Genomic DNA, 20239 nt, shown 5'->3' on the forward strand with positions numbered 1-20239 from the left:
AAGGTCCATATCGGGTGTCAGAAGTCCTCGACAAAGGGTCTTACAAATTGGCTCACATGTCAGGAGAACAGGTACCCCGAACATGGCACATTTCCAACCTCAAAAAGTTCCATTTTTAAGAGACAGTCCGGTCAGTCAGTCTTGAGTCCTGTTCGGTCAATGTGCTTTATTTGGTTTACTTGGTCTTTGTTTGTCTCTATGTGCTTTTTATTTGTCTATATGCGTTGTCTGTCTATGTGCGTGTCGTCTCTTACAAATGTTACTGAGGTATCTTGTTCTTCGAAGGCTGATCCCCTTCTTAGAACATATACAAGCCAACGATTGTGAGTCAAAGCTTCTAAAGAGGATACAAGACCACAATTCAGCTTAAACAAGCAGTTCGTCTGAAACGAGCTGCAACAAGCCAACGATTGTGAGTCAAAGCTTCTAAAGAGGATACAAGACCACAATTCAGCTTAAGAATCAAGCACTTCGTCTGAAACGAACTGCAACGAAAGTCCGATTCTCGCGATAAAACTTGCCTGAATTAGGACAAGGGAAAGTCCGATCCACGCGATAAAACTCGCCGAATTAGGACAAGGGAAAATCCGATCCCCAAATTAGGACAACGGAAAGTCCGATCCGAGCGATAAAACTCGCCAAATTAGGACACAAGCTTAGTCCGGTCAAAGATGTTTATTTCATCAGACCAAAGACGAGTCCGATCAAAGAAGAGTTCACTTCATAAGACCGAGGACAAACATCAACTTACCCCGTACCTTTATCCAGAATGCCGAAGTGATTCACTTCGCTTTCCGGGGGGGGTAGTGATGGAGTACGTACTAAACAAGCCCAACAGCAGTAAAGCCCATCAGCCTAAAGCCCAAGAAAGAGTATCAGTTCGGCATGACTAAAGAGTATCAGTCCGGCATGACTAAAGAGTTCAGTTCGGCACAACCAAAGAGTTCGGCCCCAGCCTACAGCTCGGTAAAAGCCAACCAATCAAACTCTGCTCTCAGGTCGGCATCAAGCTCTACTCTCAGATCGGCAAAAGCTGCTCGGCAATAATTCAGCAGTTCGGTCTCAGTATTCGACCGAACTAGGAGATAGTGGACTCATGCAGGATTTCCACCTCCACTACACCCACGATCTATTTAGTGGTGTCAAGCAGTCATTAACTCATGCAGGATAGTGGACCCATGCAAGATCGCCACGATCTCCACGACATCCACTACCTAGTAAATGGCTGCATGCCACGATCTTGGTTCAATGTATAAATAGAACCTAGATCAGATAGATAGGGTTAGACTGTCTCGCTTTCTAGAGATCAAATACAAAATAGCAAGTCTGTATTGTAAGCTGTAGAAAACAGATCAAGCAATACAACTCTGCCCTCTTTTCTTCCCGTGGACGTAGATTTACCTCAGTAAATCGAACCACGTAAATTCATTGTGTCGTGATCTGCATTTTCCTGCATTCATCAACATCAAAAATTCGCCGATTCATCACTGGAGGTATGCTATGTTTTTCCTATCATGAATTTTCACAATCCCAGAACCTAGACCTTGCTTCCAGGATCTTCATGTTTGGTTGAAATGTTTTGTTGGTTCAATAAGCCAATACCATCTATCCATGTTTTGTTTGGTTTTATCTTGAATCCGATACAATATTTCTTGCTGGAGATCTTTTAACATAACTTTGTTTTGTTTTTTTCCCCGGATTTTCATTGAAAATCTGTGTTGTAGCGCACTCGATTTCAACATATGCTCATCTTCCTAAATAACTGAAATATCATTAATTTTGAGTCTTCTAATTTACCAATTTGAATTTAGATTTCAGTGAATAGTTGTATTTTTACGGTAAAATAATGACAAAGCGAAACGAATTTCACCACATATGTAGAAACTTCAAAAGCATACTCCCTTCCAAAAAAAAGGGCATTTGATAGAGCATGGTGATTATTGGATAATTGGTCTATTAAGAGACACAGGGGAAAGATAATGGGGAAAGATAGTTAAAATAATATTAGTGGATAATAAGATATAATATTATTATTTATGTTTAGTGGTAGGCTATAATGATATAAGTTGTAAATAAGTTAATATATGTGAATAATGAGTTTCGAAGAACTTTTCATAAATAGAAATAAGATATTTTTATGAGATAGGCGAAAAAGAAAACATTCGTATTTTTATGAGACGAACTACGGTTGTCTTTACATTTTTTGGTTTTTAGCCAAAAGCATTTAAGAATATTACCAAAAAAAATATAGTACTCCCCCCCAAAAAAATCATTTAATAACTTCCCATATGTTGCCGTGCAAAAATGAGAATATATTCAATATACATTATGCACAGCTGAAATAGAATACAGTAGTGTTAAATTCCAACCACAAATAAGTAGTCCACAACGCATAACTGCATGTTTGGTAGGCATGTTTGGTTAGGCCTTATTGGGTTGGGTCATTATCAGGTTGACTTGATAACGATCCAATCCGCACGATTTGCCAGCCCTACAGATATACTATCTCACTCTTTTGGGCAATTAAATAATCCACCATTTTGACTAATTCACTCCGGACATCAACGGACCAAGATGAACTTTGATAGCCTAACATGGACCTTATATATCTACCAAACAACCAAATAACACATACTATAATTAATATATCTTCGTCTTATTGTTCCCCATTTTCTAAGTCACTTTGTATATAGTATAAAATAATTGAATACTGACTCTAGACTAAACATCATAATTCCTATTAGACAAATAATATCGATTCTTCTATTTATCCTCAATCAATTAATCACCTAAAACGGGTGAATGCATAGATGATTAATAATACTACCAATAGTGAACCATATATTTAGAATTCCAACATGGATTGTCCATCAAGAATAAGGACTGGAAAGTCATTGGTCAATTCCCAAACTATTCTTAAGCGATCAAATATGGAATTTGCCCATTGCATCCCATCAATGTAACGAAAGCATGACGAACTCTAATTATTGCATAAAATCAATATAGTAAAAAAATTGTAGTATGGAAATGGATAAGGATAAAATTTAAACCTAATAATTTATATTTAAAATCTGAAATAGAACACCTATTTGAGAACGAGGAAGTCAATATTAGACGCTTTTTAAAGTATTTATGCAATGTTTATTGTTCTAGATAATTTGAATATCAGCAGCTCTCTAGAGTAATTTATAAAAGCTATAGATATACTTATTGGAGGTGATAATTAAATTAATAGTACTCCCTCCGTCCAAAAAAATGGATAAGTTTAATCATTTTGGATCGTCCATCAAAATTAAACTAAGTACTGTAAAAATGGGAAGTTTCAAATCAATACTAATCATACACATCATACTAAATGTGGATCCTACAATACACTAGCACCACTTCCATTGTATTTTCCCTTTCCCTTTCTTACTTAGAGCATCTCCAATGGCGGACGTCCGGTCGGACGTGCGCGACGGGCGACCGGGACGTCCGCCATTATGGCAGGGGAGGTCGGATACGGACGTCCCGTGAGGACGTTGGGTGTCCTCGGACGTCGGTGCGACGGGCGGGCGGACGTCCGCCATTGTGGCGTGGGTAGGGGTGGGTCGATACAATATATCGTATCGAAAACGTCGTATCGTATATCGTATCGAAAATATCGATATGAAAGAATTTCATATCGTTATCGTATCGAAAGTTTCGATATATCGAACTTTCGATATGGAGGATATCTATATCGTTATCGTATCGATATTTCGATATATCGTACCGAAATTCGATATATCGAAAATATCGATATGTATCGTATATTCGATATAAACGATATATCGTACCGAAATTCGATATATCGTACCGAAATTCGATATATCGAAAATATTGATATATATCGTATATTCAATATAAAACGATATATCGAAAATATCGATATATATCGTATATTCGATATAAAACGATATATCGCGATATAAGGAAATTCATATCGTTATCGTATCGAAAACTTACGATACGGTATCGTTTCGTATCGAAAATTACGATATATCGAAAATCCGATAATTTTTTGATATTTTTCAATACGATACGAGCGATATATCATTTTTTCGATATTTTTAAGCCCATTAGCACTAACAAATAGAAAATATTACTCAGCCCAACATCATTTGAAAAGCCCAATAGCTTCTTATCAAAACCTCAAATAAAAAGCCGCAATTGCAATTAGGGTTTATGTGCTGAGCGCAGATCTTCATCAGCTTGCTATCTCAAGCTAGGCTGCGATTCCACCATGGCCGTCGGGTATATTTTTCTTATCACCATAAAACCACACCGACCACTCTTTAATCTATTATATTCGATTTGCTGAATTTTTGTTTGATCTAATGCAGAAAGAACAAGAGGATTTCAAAGGGAAAGAAGGGAGGCAAGAAGAAGGCGTGAGTTGCTACCTTTGATTAATTTCGATTGTGTGAATTACTATTGTTTATTATGTATTGAAGTTTTCAGTATCCTGATTTCCCGTACTAAAAAAAATATCCTGTTGGTTTAGTGTTGATCCATTCGCAAAGAAAGAATGGTATGATATCAAGGCTCCATCAGTTTTCAGCAACAAGAACGTTGGGAAAACCCTAATTACCCGCACCCAGGGCACAAAGGTACACATTTTATTCCTTTGATTTTTCGCATTTATACCTGATTTTTTCATTTGAATGTATAACTTTGTAGACATGAAAATGTATGTGTTTTGAGCATTCTATAATTTACTCTTGATCTTTATCAGTGCATTACATATGAGAACTAGTGATTAGACACTTTTATGTCATTACTAAACATAGAAAAGCTTTGATCAGTTGAATACTGTGGGATACCCTCACTGGGCTATGGTCTTTCCCCTGTAGTCTTGTTTGTTTGTTAATGGCATTATTGCATCTCATCAGATCGCATCTGAAGGTCTCAAGCACCGTGTGATTGAGGCGTCCTTGGCTGATCTTCAAGGTGATGAGGATCACGCTTACAGGAAGATCCGCTTGAGAGTTGAAGATGTTCAGGGAAAGAATGTTCTCACTAACTTCTGGGTACGCATAATTATAAAAAATTCTTACTTGGGTTTTTCACATGATTACATTTGTAATCTTAAACCTATGGTATTCACTTGTAGGGTATGGACTTCACCACAGACAAGTTGAGATCACTTGTCAGGAAAAGGCAATCGCTTATTGAGGCCCATATTGATGTGAAGACTACTGATGCATACACACTAAGGATGTTCTGCATTGCCTTCACTAAGAAGCGTGTAAACCAGCAGAAAGTTACATGCTATGCTAAGGCTAGCCAAGTCCGCCAGGTAAATTTTCTTTAAAAAGTTGCTTATACAGTTGTCATTTCATTTGTACTAAACTTTATGCTATCCATAACTCATATGATATATCATCAATAGGTTATCAAGCAACTGTACTCAGAATAATTTTATCTTGTATTTTTCTCAGATTCGGAGGAAAATGCGTGAGATCATGGCTAACCAAGCACAGTCCTGCAGTCTGAAGGAATTGGTTCTAAAGTTCATTCCAGAGTCAATTGGGAAAGAGATTGAAAAGGCAACTTCAAGCATCTATCCCCTGCAGAATGTGTACATCAGAAAAGTGAAGATCTTGAAAGCACCTAAGTTTGACCTTGGGAAGTTGATGGAGGTAAGCTATGTTTTTCCCATCATAAATGTTCTAAATCTTGAAAATCCCTGAACTAAGTACTTAGACCTTGCTTCTAGGATACCTTATGTGGTTGGTTGAAGAAATATCTTTGTTGGTTCAATAAAAGCCAATGCCACCTGAATTATTCATGAATGTTTTGTCGTATAGGTTCATGGCGATTACACAGAAGATATTGGATCAAAGTTGGATAGGCCTGCAGAGGAGCCAGTTGCTGAGCCAACTGAGCTTGTTGGTGCTTAGAAATGTCCATGTTTTGTTTGGTTTTATCATGAATTCGATACAAGTTCTTTTAAGATATTTTGTTTTTTTTTAATTGAAAATCTATGTTGTAGTTTTTATGGATTCTGAGCTCTCAATTTCACCAGATTCTCATCTTCCTTTATTACTCATTCCTTTTTTTTGGTACAGATTAAAAATGAATGTTCAATTTGTTAATAGTGAGAATAAAATAATAAATGTTTATTATGTTTAAGTTTGAAAAGAAAAACCTTAATTATTCTATTATTTTGATATTTTTAAAATATAAATACAAATTTTATTATCTCGGAGTGGAGGGACTACTACTTAATCTGTTCTTTGGTGGTAGCTGATTCGAAACCTAAATTTGTTCTTTAACGAATTGGTCCACCAGGAATATATTACTCTGAAAGTGTAAGAACATGTGCAACAAAATTGTATTTTTATAGTACGCTATTTGATTGACATAATTAATTATCATATAATAGTTGTGAGATTATTTTAATTGAAGGAGGATTGTTATGACTAATTATCTATTTATGATTAAATTGTGTTCAATCACATCAACCAAACATAATACTCCTTCCATTTCAATAAATATGGAACATTTAGTTTTCGGTGCAAGATTTTATACAGTGTTGTTTTGTGTGTTAATGAAAAGAGAGTAAGAGAGATGAAAAAGTAGAGATGGTGTTGCTTCCATTTTAGGAATGTTTCATTTTTTATGGAACAACTTAAAAAGGAAAAGTTTTATTTTTAATGGGACAGAGGGAGTACATATTTAATCATGAGCTATAATTTTTCAACCAAATGTATCACTCTATAATCCGAAAAATTGATTTATTAGGACATGTGCATTGGAGGGCATTGCATAGAGTTGAGGGAGGAGTTGGAGTGTATATTGCGGTTAGAGGTGAAAGGTCCAAAGTCCAAACCGCACGTGGGCGTGCCACCTGCAAACCAATCACATTGTCGTTGAGTCAATGAGGTATGAGTGTCTCAAACGATTTTATCGATGGAACATCGAAGCTTTAATACTCAATACATACTTATTTGAGAAGTCTAATGGTGCAGATTGCCCAATGATTGATAAATATGAACAATGGGCGTCACGACTTTATCAAAGTTGTTGCTAACAAGAATTTCAATAACATCAATGTCCTGAAATATTAACCCATCTTCAATGAAGATCTTTATGCTCGACATTTTTTGCCATGCTCAAGTTCTTCACCCTTCAGTCACCAGCTCGAAGCCCACAACTTCTCATGTGCACAAAGAGAAGACAATGAAGAAATATTTAATTAATGATTTGGGGTAAATGGCCCCTAAAGCTAAATTATTTTATTTAGTGTTTGGCACAATGGGCTCAACAAATTCATTTAATGAGCTGAAAATATTGTTACTCACAATAGAAGTCATATTTAATATGGGTACGAGTTTTAAGAAAAGTAAAAAAGTAGTAGTAGGTTGAAAAAGTAAGTGGAATATGAGGTCCATTTTTCTATATTTGATTTTATAACAAATATGAGTGAAGTGGAATGTCAGACTTATTTACCATTTATGGTAAAAGTAAAATGTGACTCTTATTATGGGACGAATTAAAATGACAAAATGTAATTCTTAATGTGGGAAGGAGGAAGTACATTCCTTAAGTGAAGCGTGAGAGGGGGTGAGGAAGAAAAGAGTGAAAATGGAGGAATTACATGTTCTCCTTTTTTCTAATCTATCCTACGCACTTAAATTAGACTAAATTAATTTTAGTCCCTTAATACATCTTACCAAACGCACTTTCAATACACAGTATAATACTACTAACTATAAATTAGAATCACTAAATGAATTTTTATGATGCCCCAAAATAAATGAGTCATTTACATTTTTTGGCATTTTCTTTTACTTTTTCCTCTCCATTTTATTCAATCTCTTACTTTATTCTCTTCCACTCAACTAATAAAATCTCATTTTCTTAAATCCCGTATCAAAAATAAATGCCTCACTTTGTGAGGGATGGAAGGATTAGGATATTGAGAAAGCATGGAAAACCACAATGCAAAGTTGAAATCATTATCTCAAATCACAACCCAAAAGTTGAGCAGTCAAACTGCAAGCTCCACAACGCATGTTTTATCGACAACATTAATTAATTAAAAAACGTAAGTAAAAAAGTTTGACACTATTTAAAAGGTTATCCAGTAATGAGTTAGTCACGAAGCCAGCCCGAGTTAGTGTTGTGAGGATAGTACGGACCTTGAGCAAAACCTAAAGGGCCTTGATTCGGAGGAGGCGTCGGGTCCATCCTTGCATGATGGGGCTCATGTAACCGAGCTGCATATCGCTGCGCTGCGGGCGCTCTCATCTCCCCATAACTTGATGAGGAGGCACCTGCTAGTCCGTACTGATGCTGGTAAGGAGGAACTGCACTTTCTTGACTCCGGACATTCATTTCTCCCGGGTAAGATGTATAAGGGAGAGCCGGAGAGCCTATGGATCGAACATCCCCAGAGTAAGATGTGAAAGGAGGAGCAGGAGAACCCATGGATTGAACAGATGCGGCTGGAGAAGCATAACCCTGGCTGCTTCTCCAATCATATACACGTTGATGAGGTTGATGCGCATCATGTATCTGTCCGCCACTCATACCATGTTGAGGAAGGCGATGAGTGTATGCCTGTCCGCCACTAATATCATGTTGGGGAGGGTGATGTGGGTTGTATGCCTGCCCTTGAGGAAGGCGATGTGCGTCGTAAGCCTGTTCAACACGCATACCATGCTGAAGTTCCTCAGCACCGTACTTCTTCAACAAATCACTCACTTCCACACTATCTTTTACTTGAGAGTAAGACTGGGGTGTTGGGAACTTGCCCTGACTCAACTGCTGCTGACGATGGTCATCCCTTCCAGCTACTTGTCTACTCTGCCAACGGTCACCCCGTTCAAGAGGAACCCGTGCAACTTGATGACGCTCACCTCTTTCAGAAAGAACCTGTGGTGTAGTTTCACGACTCTCAGTTGGATAAGGTCGCAAACGAGTACTCACATCTGGTGACAGATGGCGAGGCACTTTAAGCTTGCCAGATGACCTGTCCTTCGGAAACATGTTACTTGGTGATCTTTTCTTGTCTTCTCTCCCCCCAACACTATTGCGACTTGTCTCGGAATGATTCTTCACTGCAGCGTGACGTTTACCCACTCCCCTGCTGTGTGGCAAATCATCCTTGTGGCTGATAGTCTTCCTCTCCTTCTTATCCAGGTTTGTAGATGAGCTGTTGAAATTGCGTGAAAAACTATTGCTGTGGCTTATAGTTGCCTTCTCCTTCTGCTCCAGGTTTCTAAATGAGCTGTTGATATCGTGTGGCAAATCATCCCTGTGGCTGATATTCTCCTCCTTCTGTTCCAGTTCTTTAAATGTGCTGTTGATATCACCAGGCAAACCTTCCGAGTGGCTTACAGTTTCGTTGTCCAAGACTTCCCCATGGCATAGAGCAATCTCCTCAGTATTCTGCCCCAGGGTTTTAGGTGTATCTGCAGGTTTATCTTCGCCTCTTGCAGAAGAAGATTTACCATGAAATACCTGTCCTGAGTTAGTGGTGTGCGGCTCATTGTGATTCGTATCCAATCTACAGTTCTTCAAAGCACCAGAATGGTGGCTGTGACTTTCAGCAATAGCCTTGTGTTTGTTGGTCCAGGCACGACTACTCCAGAGATAAAGCACTGGTGCGCTAATGTTCCAATCCTCAATTTGTTTGTTATTTACATCAACAGACCCGGGTAGATAAAATGACTGAAACAAACACAGTTCACTCATGAAATACATTGACAGACACGACCATAAGAAATACTCCCTGTCCCATTAAAAATGAAACGTTTTCCTTTTTGGATTGTCACATAAAAAATGAAACGTTTCCTAAAATGGAAACAACTCTATCTCTACTTTTTCATCTCTTTTACTTTACTCTCTCTTCATTAACTCACAAAACAACACTACACAAAATCCGGTGCCAATTCCCAAATGTTTCATTTTAAGTGGGACGGAGGGAGTACAATGTTTACTAGAAAAGACTGATAACTTACTTTGCCAGCAAGCATCTGATCATCTTCCCAAATCAGATCATATGGAGGTACTTTTTCATCTAACCTGATAATGAAAAGCAAATGTAAAACTAGCCTTCTAAAACCAACCTTCTGATTTTGATTTTCGATTGAAGGAGAATGTTTAAAGAGAGAGAAATTACCGTTGTGTCTCTCGAGGAACGATCAGAATTAATAGTTTTGGGTTGAATTCAAGAGCCTTACTAATAAATTTGTTAGCAAGTGCAGCATTCACTCCAAATGGTGGGTTCAGCCCCATGATCTACCCAAACATACCGTATCAGTTGCAAATAAATGAATTGCAGGCATTCAAGCACAGTAAAAACAATAGTCTCACCAACTTCGACCCATCTGGCAGCTCTTCTTTTTTAACGCCCATCCAATCTCTTCGCTCAAAATTATAATCATTCTGCAGACAAAACCCAAAATGTTAAGCAAGCAGAGCTGGCCGATATCCTTAAAGATCTAATGATTCTAAAAATAGATTATCAAACAGTTCACTTTTGTAAGCAACTGTGATATCACATAGTGAATAAATCACTGTAGGGATATATGCATGTTCGAGTGACCACTAAGTCAAAGTTAATATTTGTGAATATATCATCATACATCAGTATATTAGTGGTTTCCATCAAAAGGATACATTACTATTCAAATATCATATAATACCTTCACCACAAGCCACTTATTACCAGTCTAACACACTAATTGAGAAATGAGGTAATATAAGCAATTCACAATCTGCCAAGTGACAAGTCACAAGTTAAAATTAGTGTATTACTGACGACTGACCCATTACAAATCCATGAATAAGAAACAGCACTTAATCAGCCTGATTTCCAGTTGGAAAAGGTCCTTGGTCTATAGGGAATGTAGAGATACTCATATTTTAAGCCATGCCCAACTTATCAGAATTAGTTGGATGAGTGTTTTACCATTCCCCATTCTATACAAAAAGGTATAGTAAAACACCCAAGAGGCAAGATGATTCTGCATGAAGGCATTCAAGGTTATTGTGATTCATTTATTCAGATATAGGATCCACAGAAACAACCAAGAAAAATGAAAATGGTTCTAAGTGTTAACCTTAGCTTGTAGGATGTCATAGTTTTTGAATGAGCATACCCTCCCCATCTCATCAAGCTTCTCTTTGATAAGGCAGCTGAAGTCATTTGAACCACAGCAAAAATCAACTAGCTGAAAAGAGAATAGACAAAGTCTGGAGTTAAAGAGTGAGAGGACAATAAATTAGAAGTATACTTAAGAGCTAAACAAACCCTATTTCCATCAATCTAGAATAATTTAACATACACAAGACAACAGCATACAGAAATAATCAATAGGAAACTGAAACACAGGTGATTCACCAAATAAACTAAACGAATATTCAGCAGAACCTAGAGCTTATAATGAGATTTATTCACAATGCCACTTTTTAGGAATCCAAATCCAAATCCAAATTGCACAAATCTTTGGGAACTCTGACACATAACCAATTTAGTTTAAACAAAAAGTCAATGAGCTCAGTTCCAAGCTAAACCCCATGGCCCATACGTGACCCACCTCGGCAGGTAGCCCCTGTGCAAGCTAAATCATATTCACTACCGAAGACAGGGCATGTCTAACTTCACAGTATCTTCAAAGTATTATTTATCTAAATTCTTGGAATAATGAACAGCAACTTAAATTGTTATTCAGGCACCATGTCTGTTCAGTGTAATAATTAGAGATTTAACAAAATAAAATGATTTGAATTGTAGACAGCTAGGGAAGGAAAATAATTTTTATTACCATATCACCATCTTGAACATACCAACGGAGTATATCAGCTATCTGTACAGTGATACCACCACCAACACAGACGACGAAGAATCCAGTTAGGCAACACACAAGTTAAATTTAAAACATCATAAGACAATCAGAAATTAAATACCTAAAATATCAGGAACGAATCAAGCATGCAGCACACCAAGTTTTACATGATATTATGAGGACAATTCATAAGTATTCGAAAAGGCTTCAAAAAATGCAGATATGGTTTCATTTTTATCACTAACTACATACCATGAAGGACGGCAGCAGTATTTTAATTTAAGTTTCTAACCTATGCCAACAGGTTTACTCCTTAGCAAGTTTGTGGGGATAATCTGTTCAAGAAAGTGGCAGAAAGTGTTTTTAGTCAAATTTGCATATATTCCAGTGAACGATACAAATTCGCATAGGTGAGCAAAAGAGAAACTACACCTACCAGACTAAGAACATATCCAGTTAGGCCATTACCATCCTGACAGTTTTAGTTTTCAAACATTACTTATAACCACCATTTCCCAAAATCTAACAAAATATTCAACAAGCATTCTTTCAACTGCAGATTAAAAATATCTCATTGAAAAGGGTCAACAAAACATTACATCCTTCAGTTTATCTATTTTGGTGAAATGGCGACCAAAGGATGTATAGCGCATGCCATGTAGGAATGGAGCAAGATAAATTTTCAGCTTTTCCTGCAAAAGCAAGCATAGATCATTATATGAACACGGGTATCAAAACAATTTGAAACTAATGCCATCTCAGAAGGCGTGGAGTATTAGAAAACCAAACAATAATATTATTCCAGTCGCTGCTCTCAATCACTCCAATCATATAACACGAATAAGGAAAACATGATACCCAAGAAACCCAACAGATATGTTAGTTGTAACTTGAATGTTACCCATAAGTTAAGCTAAATATAGGGATGTACATGCATCTCAAGGCAAGGAAAACAGTAGAGTAGACACGTCATCATAATTATGGCCATCTCAGATGTAGTTACGCCAGCCATCCAAATCTACAGTAAGAAATAGAGGATAAATCCTTGCCTCTCCACCTAGACAACTTTGATCTCATACAAGTAGCTACCACCTTCTTGCAAATAATTTCAAGGTGATGCACGCACTTGATCAATATTGTCCGTGAGATAATTTGCACTTAAAGAACAGTAACAGAATCAGTTCCTTGACCATAAAATATTCTTATAGAAGAACTAAAAGTAATTCCAAAGCATGGAACAAGTTTAGGCCAAAGAATATGGTTGGCTTTAGCAGAGTTTGCCCCTGTTCAGGGCATAACTTACAATTTTACACCAAGTCCCGTTTGCAAGGAAATATCTAAAGGGAGTAGAAAGTAAAAGGAATGTCAGCTACTTGCCAATTCAGACTTGAAAGACATTCTAATGTTAAGGCCAGTTCCTTTCAGATATTCACTCAAGTTGTAAGATATCAATGCAACTGCTAGCATCTAAACTCCACAGGCTAAAAACACCAAATCTCAAGTCCATATTACGATATGAGCGGGAGTGGTTTCCCTTTAGCAAAGTGCTTCTTGTAACATTGTCCACTGTAGGCAAATTGAGTGTCTATTTCTCTCTATGATGGCATGTAGGTAAACTTAAACAATTTGTGTCCATACAAGTGGCACAGCATAGTATGTTTCTTTTCTAAAACATTAACTCCCACACTCTTCTAGGAACACCAACGTGTGCCACATTTTACATTATCCCTTTAAATGCACCAGTTATCCTTCTCCACCCATTATAGAAGATAATTTCTAAGCCCAAAGCTGCTAGAAATAAAGAGAGCTAGCACAGCTATATATTTTACTAGCAATGAATACCATAGAGTGAGGAAACATTGATTTGATAAATCTACAAGGAAGAAACAAAATTTAGCATTCCAGTATATTTCAAACACGAGGAACATACCTTCCATTTTAACACCTGCTGAAGAAGCTCCTCCCCACAAACTGCTTTAGCATCTCGGACATTGCCTTCATCCAATTTCTTGAGTGCAGCATGCACAGCCTACAGTTACTATGTAAATTACTAACTCTTAATATGATAAAACAATAACATCACCGAAACCTTGCACGCACCTGAACAGAGCCTTCCACCTTCCCCATTGTTACATTATCCGTAGAAAATCTTGAATACAGGGCTTGTGATGGTGGTTTATGCCTTCTTTTAACGTCTACAAGTTTCACTGAAGATGATGCAGCTTTCATCAAAGTCAATACTCTGCATCAATGCAACACAGAATAGAAAGATAGAGCAAATAAAATATTTTAGTGATTTTCAGGGTGAATTAAGTGTTCAGTCCTATGAAAGACGTTTACATTTCATAGTGACCATTCCCTTATATAGAGGCATTTTATTCACATTCAGGATGAAGAGAACAAGATATGCTAAAAAACTGCATTACCTTCTTTTAGCATCAGCATCCAGAGTGAAAGTATTATCTGTTGTTTTCCCATTTGGCTTGACCTCCTTAGTATTCTCGGCATGTCCAGTAGCCACACTGCGTGGATTCAGAGGCTCAGATTCTGTATCTGAAAAGGTGGCATATGACCTGTCAACTGAAGGTATTCTTCCTTCATCATTTAAAGATCGCTTAAACTGTCGCTGATAAGTTCTTGTATTGGCTAATTTCTGCTTTTTAGAAGATGGGGTAGGAAGCTCCTTCAATCTTTTTCTAGATAGACCAACACCTTTTGCCCCATTCCCTTTTTGTTGTTTTTCAGAAATTCTATTCCCTGCATTGTCTTTGAAAGCTAAACCTTTTCCCTTTGGTAGACGCTTAAATTGACTGGATTCCAACTCGAGCATTTTCTTTTTCTCTTGTCGAGAGCCAGGGAATACTATATGGTCTCTAAGAGGTGTCATAATAGCTTTGTCGATATCATGAGCTCTGACGAGAAAGTATAATATCAGCTGAGAACAGATATTAGGACAAAACTGAAATACCAAACTAAAAACTTGAAGGAGTCTTACAAGCAGTAAATCAATAGGCGCTTAGGTATCAGACCCTCCCACGCTCTTTGGACAATCTCATTCTCAGAATCATCTTCAGATCTAATATCACTGTTAAAATGTTGAAAACACTTACTCAAGTAAGAGATGGAGATTTGCGTCCAAAAGATTTTCAGAAGAAACTTACGGCACACCTTGGTAAACATTTTCTATGATATGCCTTTGGACAGCGACGGCACACAGCAAACTGCATTTCGTGGGTCGACCTCAATTCTAATTCCTTACAAACATGGCATTTGTGAATAGGACATGCAAATGGTTCCCCATTTGCAATTCTTTTCTCTAGTTCTTCAGTTGCAGCATCATCCCCGGGATGGAGAAGAGTAGCTACACAATGCGGATGATAGAAGTACCCACAAGCTCCATTAACACAACAAAATACCTGCAGATAATCAGCCATGGATAGCAGCTACGATTAATGGAAATCTTGACAGGAAAAGAATAAAACACCAAGATTAAGACATCAAATATACTCCCTCCGTCCGCCATTAGGAGTCCCATTTCATGACGACACGGGTTTTAAGAAATGTTAAGAAGAGTGAGTGGAAAAGAGTTAGTGGAATAGGGGATATGCAGTGTTATCAATCTCGTATGGCGGCTTATGGCGGTTCGCCTAAAAACCGCCACAGGGATATGGCGTATTAGTATGGCGGATATGGCGGTCAATAATTAAATAAATAAAATAATACTACTTATTATTTATACATAATTCAAAAATTGAAAAATAACAAAAATATAACATCTAAAACTCTTAAAACAATTAATAAAGCATAAAATACAGCTCTAACATCCATGTTTCTTGCATAATGCCTCATTCCTAAATGCAGTACACATGCAATGTTGTCAAATGGCGGATATGGCGGTGATATGGCAGCGCCATGTTGCTATGGCATTTCCACCACAGAACGCCATGCCATAGCGCCATGGCGCCGCCATATCCGCTATTTGATAACATTGATGAAATGTGAGTGGAATTACCCTATTGCCATTTAAGGTAAAAGTAAACCGGGTCTCCTATTCGCGGACGGACTAAAATGGAAAAACGGGACTCCTATTCACGGACGGAGGGAGTATCTTATAATAGCCACAACTCTTATAAGATGTCATTCTCACTAGAGAATAGCAATACTAATAGAGAAGATACCATATAATTCTTTCCTAAAACATTAATAGAAAAGGTGTAACGAAGTGTGTTTGATGTTCATTACAAGATTTAAACATACACATAACTGTCTAAAATTTAAAAATGACCATGTAAAGGCAGTAGAAAAATAATAAATAATTATAATCTATTGTTAGCAGCTTGACCTTTATCTTCACCATGGTACTTTAGAAAGAAAATGTGCAGCTTACAAGATGATGACCGGCGATTTAAAGGATTACATACCTCAGGATTGGATAATTCATCAGAAGATCCCAATTTTCCACATGCAAAGCATTGGTGTTTCTTATACTTGCAATGATCACAAATAAAAGGAACATTTTTTATCGCCTGGCAATAAAATCAGAAACATCAGAGCTTACTCCTGAGTAAAGAGCACATGATTACATGCATAATGAAAAGATAAAGATCGTGGGGGGAGGGGGGGGGGTAGAATTAGGATACTTACTTTTAGTTCTGCCTTAGTAAACCCCAGAGATAAACATTGGGACTCCTCACCATCTTTAACTGTTGCATGGAATGACCTCATGCACTTGCCATCACAACTGAAACCAACATAATTTCAAAACGCCGAATAAGAGATGCATTATGCATTTGCAGCACAACCAGAGATTTAGTAAGAAACTTAGTAACAGGTGATTATAAATGAGGCCATTTATCTTTTGCTTGATAAATTTGTATGTGGAGGGAGGAATAGGCTGGGTAGGTTAATCAAGCATGAGCAAATTTGGCTGACATAAGGGAATCAAGAAACAATGTAGTCTTTTGTAAAGAATAAATAGCAGCCCAGATGAGTCAAACATTTGTGTTCCATCATAACTAGTAGGTCTATTGGCAAGAAATTATTACAGTTCCCCCAAAAGAAAGATGATATTGTGTCATCAACATCTACCACATAAGAACTATGAAAAGTTGAGACCCTCCAAATATGTGCATGAGTGCATCCACAATCAAACAAAATAATTACCCGTTGAAGTTACCAGTGCACCACTAGGACTATCCCAAAATACAAAAAAACTATAGCAATCATACAATGGGTGCATCCAGCCAATTAAGCTCGGCCCAGATTGAGGAAGTTGAGTTTGAGCAGAACTCAACGGTTAGCAATGAAAGGCCAAGAAATATACTTCAATATCTTGAGAGTTATCTTTGTATTATTTTATTTATTTGTTTATGCAAAAAGATAAGAGTTCCATTTAGTGCTAACTTCTTAAGGATTATGATAGATTTTGATTGAATTTTCCTACAAAAGTCTATGAACCTTCAGATTTTATAAGAGCCTTTGATTTAATACTATAGTTTTGATTTTGTTCTTGAGTTTAATCTCTTGAATTCCTATTTAGAATTCTTGTGGCATCATGCTCGATTTCATTATAGTTTATCGACTTACCATTCGAATTCTCGCATTCAAATGTGGCATCATTCTACCTAATAAACTCCCAGAACAGCGTAACCATAGAATGTGAGTTTGAGAAGTCGCCTACGTTCCATCGACGATCCACTTGTCATCCATTCTATCGTCAATTCACCCAATACTTTCTGACAATTATTGCCAACATTCGTTCATTATCAATCATATAATTTCCACTTCCATCGCACGTGTCAACTGGCTAATGTTTCAGGTGTTGGATTCACTGTTTGTATACTCCATTCCAACCCCGCAAGTTCCATTCATTCGTATTCACAGAGAATGTCCTCTAATCTTTAGTCCTGTATACACTCTGGGTCTCCTTAGTGAAATCTAAATCTACTATTTATGTTTGCTATAGAGACGACGCAAACAAATCATAAAGCAAGCATGAGCATGAAAGTTGTATAAAGCTAATAAAGCATAATGCGCTTTACTGCAACCCAATTAGATGGAACTTAGTAGGTAGAATACTTATATGTGACATGAGAGTCGAGAAAAGCATACATTAATAAATCACCGCCGTTATCGCAGAATGCACACACAGAATCAAAACAGTCACTCTCATTGGAGTCACTATCATCATTTTCATCAGCCTTGTCCCCCTCCTCAGGCTCACTATCTTCACTTTTATCAGCCTCTTCAGAGTCCCCTTGATCCTCCTTCCAATTGATATCATCAACTATGAAGGAATGCCTTACATTCTGCAAAGCAGCAACTTACACTATCATACTAACTTCACAGTTCTCAGTAAGGATCGGCATAAGCATATTTTGTATGCTGAGTGCACATGTGTGTCAGAGTGAAAGAAGAGAGACAGCAACCTCAATGGAAGTTTTCTTCTCCCAAGGTTTTTCCGCAAGGAATGCACTCAAAAGCTGGGTAAAGGAAACAGCTGTTAAAACCAAAAAGATTTCCCAAGTGCAAGCACGCAAAATGAACAACAGATCATATAATTTTAGTTTACAACTTTAAGTGTTCAAGATCAAACAGTTACGGTATTTAAAAAGGTAAAGTATTAAAATTTGAGATGGAAGCACCTACAAGATATCAGAATTTCCCAATAAAGTTAAAAAAGAAGATAAATCATGGAAAATAGCCTGTGGCCTAAAAAGTTATAAAACTTGATCGCCTTTATTCAGTCCAGAAAACAAAACACTACTAACCTTGGAATTTTCCAATTCTGTATCCCACTTAATGGATTCTGTAATTAATGGTACATGATCTGCCAGATCATCCACACAGGGCATTCTCTCAAACATGCTGCGGAATAGCAGAAAATTAGAGGGATTCAACACGCAATGATGTTTTCAAGCAAGATATCAAACACACAGAAACCGGGGAATTTTGCTACCCCAAATCCACTGCCATAACAGGACACATGTCCACAAGATATACAGGTTAGGGCAGAGGATGAGAAGGTAGCAAAAACTTCCAGCAGAAACACCTATATTAACCTTAAAGTATCTTTAAGATTATCCCACAAAGCTTTTTGTGACCGCTGAGGATTCCACTTAGCAAAGTGTAAAGCATATACTGTGACCAGAGCCGTTCTGATTATGTCGTAATAAGGTTTCCATGGCTTCAGAAGCTTGATCCAACTACCCTGCGCTTGCAACACTGAGATCTCGGGCTTCCCCTTTAGGAGATTAAACTTCCAAGCGGTAACCTGGACATAAATTGTGCGAAGCCCGTTATCTGTTTTTCCGCGCAAGTATATCTGTAGTTGCTTTCCATCACCAGTGTTGCCTTCACTCCACTCCACAGGTAACTTAGCAAATGAAATCGATTCCTCATCAACACCACCGGTAAATTCATAATCAGACACAGTGGTTGTTACTACGTCGCCTTCATCATCAGAAGATGCCATATTTTTGTCTCCAACTTCTCTTCAATCGAATCACACTTGTTCAGAACCATAGAAATCCACAAGTGAGAAATACTAGAATCCCATAATCTTGAGCAAGTAAAGTTTATATGAACCAAAAAGCGACCCAGAGCCTTGAATCATAATCGTAAATCCATGAAAATCTAAAACATCTTACACTAACGCATCATTCTCTATTTGACCTCATATGTTGATTTCACTTTAATATATAAATAACAAATAAACGAAGCAATGAAAATAAAAAAGGTTTTCAGAACCCTTAATTTCCCATATATAGAGAACCCTCAATTTCAGTTAATTAAAAAAAAAGATCAAAGTAACGCTAAATATGCATGATTCCCAATAAACTCGACTTCGAATACCTGTTATGTTATAGCACAGCAACTGCGACGAACAGCACGGATATCATTTCAGATGTACCACAGTCAACTGGAAAATAGAAAACCCGATTTTCCCCGAGATTTTTGCGCTGTTGGATGAGGCGGAAAGCGTTCGCCCTTGTAATCGATAAGGGTTTTTGCAGAAATCTAATGGAATAATTATATGAACATATATGGTATCAGAGAAAGAACCTAATTTGTAATTCTGCAGTCTACAAATATCAATTACTCCTTGACCTTTTTTTAATTGTGCCATTTTTTTATTGGTATAGTTTTTAGAAAATTATTTGACTTGGTTAAAAAATAATAATTTTATAATAATTATGAGATATCAAAGTCATTTATATAAAAAAATAGGACAATTAATAAGTATCCGACGAAAAAGTCATGTTCAAATGCATATAATATCTAATCCAAAACTAAGATCCTACATTATTAAATCTTATTAGATCTTAAAATGAGTGAATGAGATTAAAGCTAACGAATTTTAATAAAAATATCAACAAAAGGGTAAAATAGTCAATCTATTATAACATACTACAATT

The 20239-nt window shown here is 37.1% G+C and overlaps 2 protein-coding genes across 2 annotated transcripts; one reads left to right on the forward strand and one right to left on the reverse strand.

The window, feature by feature from the left end:
- The first annotated feature begins 4144 nt into the window (after positions 1-4144).
- LOC121759602 (40S ribosomal protein S3a-like) lies at positions 4145-6069 on the forward strand. Its single transcript, XM_042155253.1, has 7 exons — positions 4145-4275; positions 4365-4412; positions 4526-4631; positions 4914-5051; positions 5135-5320; positions 5463-5663; positions 5832-6069. Exons 1-7 carry the CDS (start codon positions 4265-4267, stop codon positions 5922-5924), a joined length of 783 nt encoding a protein of 260 aa, XP_042011187.1. The 5' UTR covers positions 4145-4264; the 3' UTR covers positions 5925-6069.
- Positions 6070-7958: 1889 nt separating this feature from the next.
- LOC121759388 (protein ENHANCED DOWNY MILDEW 2-like) lies at positions 7959-19895 on the reverse strand. Its single transcript, XM_042154948.1, has 19 exons — positions 19677-19895; positions 18884-19331; positions 18593-18689; positions 18251-18304; positions 17934-18130; positions 16467-16563; positions 16244-16348; positions 14991-15238; positions 14818-14907; positions 14249-14734; positions 13923-14064; positions 13753-13851; positions 12422-12514; positions 11802-11843; positions 11097-11207; positions 10348-10419; positions 10154-10272; positions 9993-10056; positions 7959-9702 (listed from the first exon to the last, which is right to left on the reverse strand). Exons 2-19 carry the CDS (start codon positions 19294-19296, stop codon positions 8122-8124), a joined length of 4110 nt encoding a protein of 1369 aa, XP_042010882.1. The 5' UTR covers positions 19297-19331; positions 19677-19895; the 3' UTR covers positions 7959-8121.
- Between the last annotated feature and the right edge of the window lie 344 nt (positions 19896-20239).

The sequence above is a fragment of the Salvia splendens genome, chromosome 12 (genome assembly GCF_004379255.2).
Source record: "Salvia splendens isolate huo1 chromosome 12, SspV2, whole genome shotgun sequence".
NCBI classification, from domain to species: domain Eukaryota; kingdom Viridiplantae; phylum Streptophyta; class Magnoliopsida; order Lamiales; family Lamiaceae; genus Salvia; species Salvia splendens.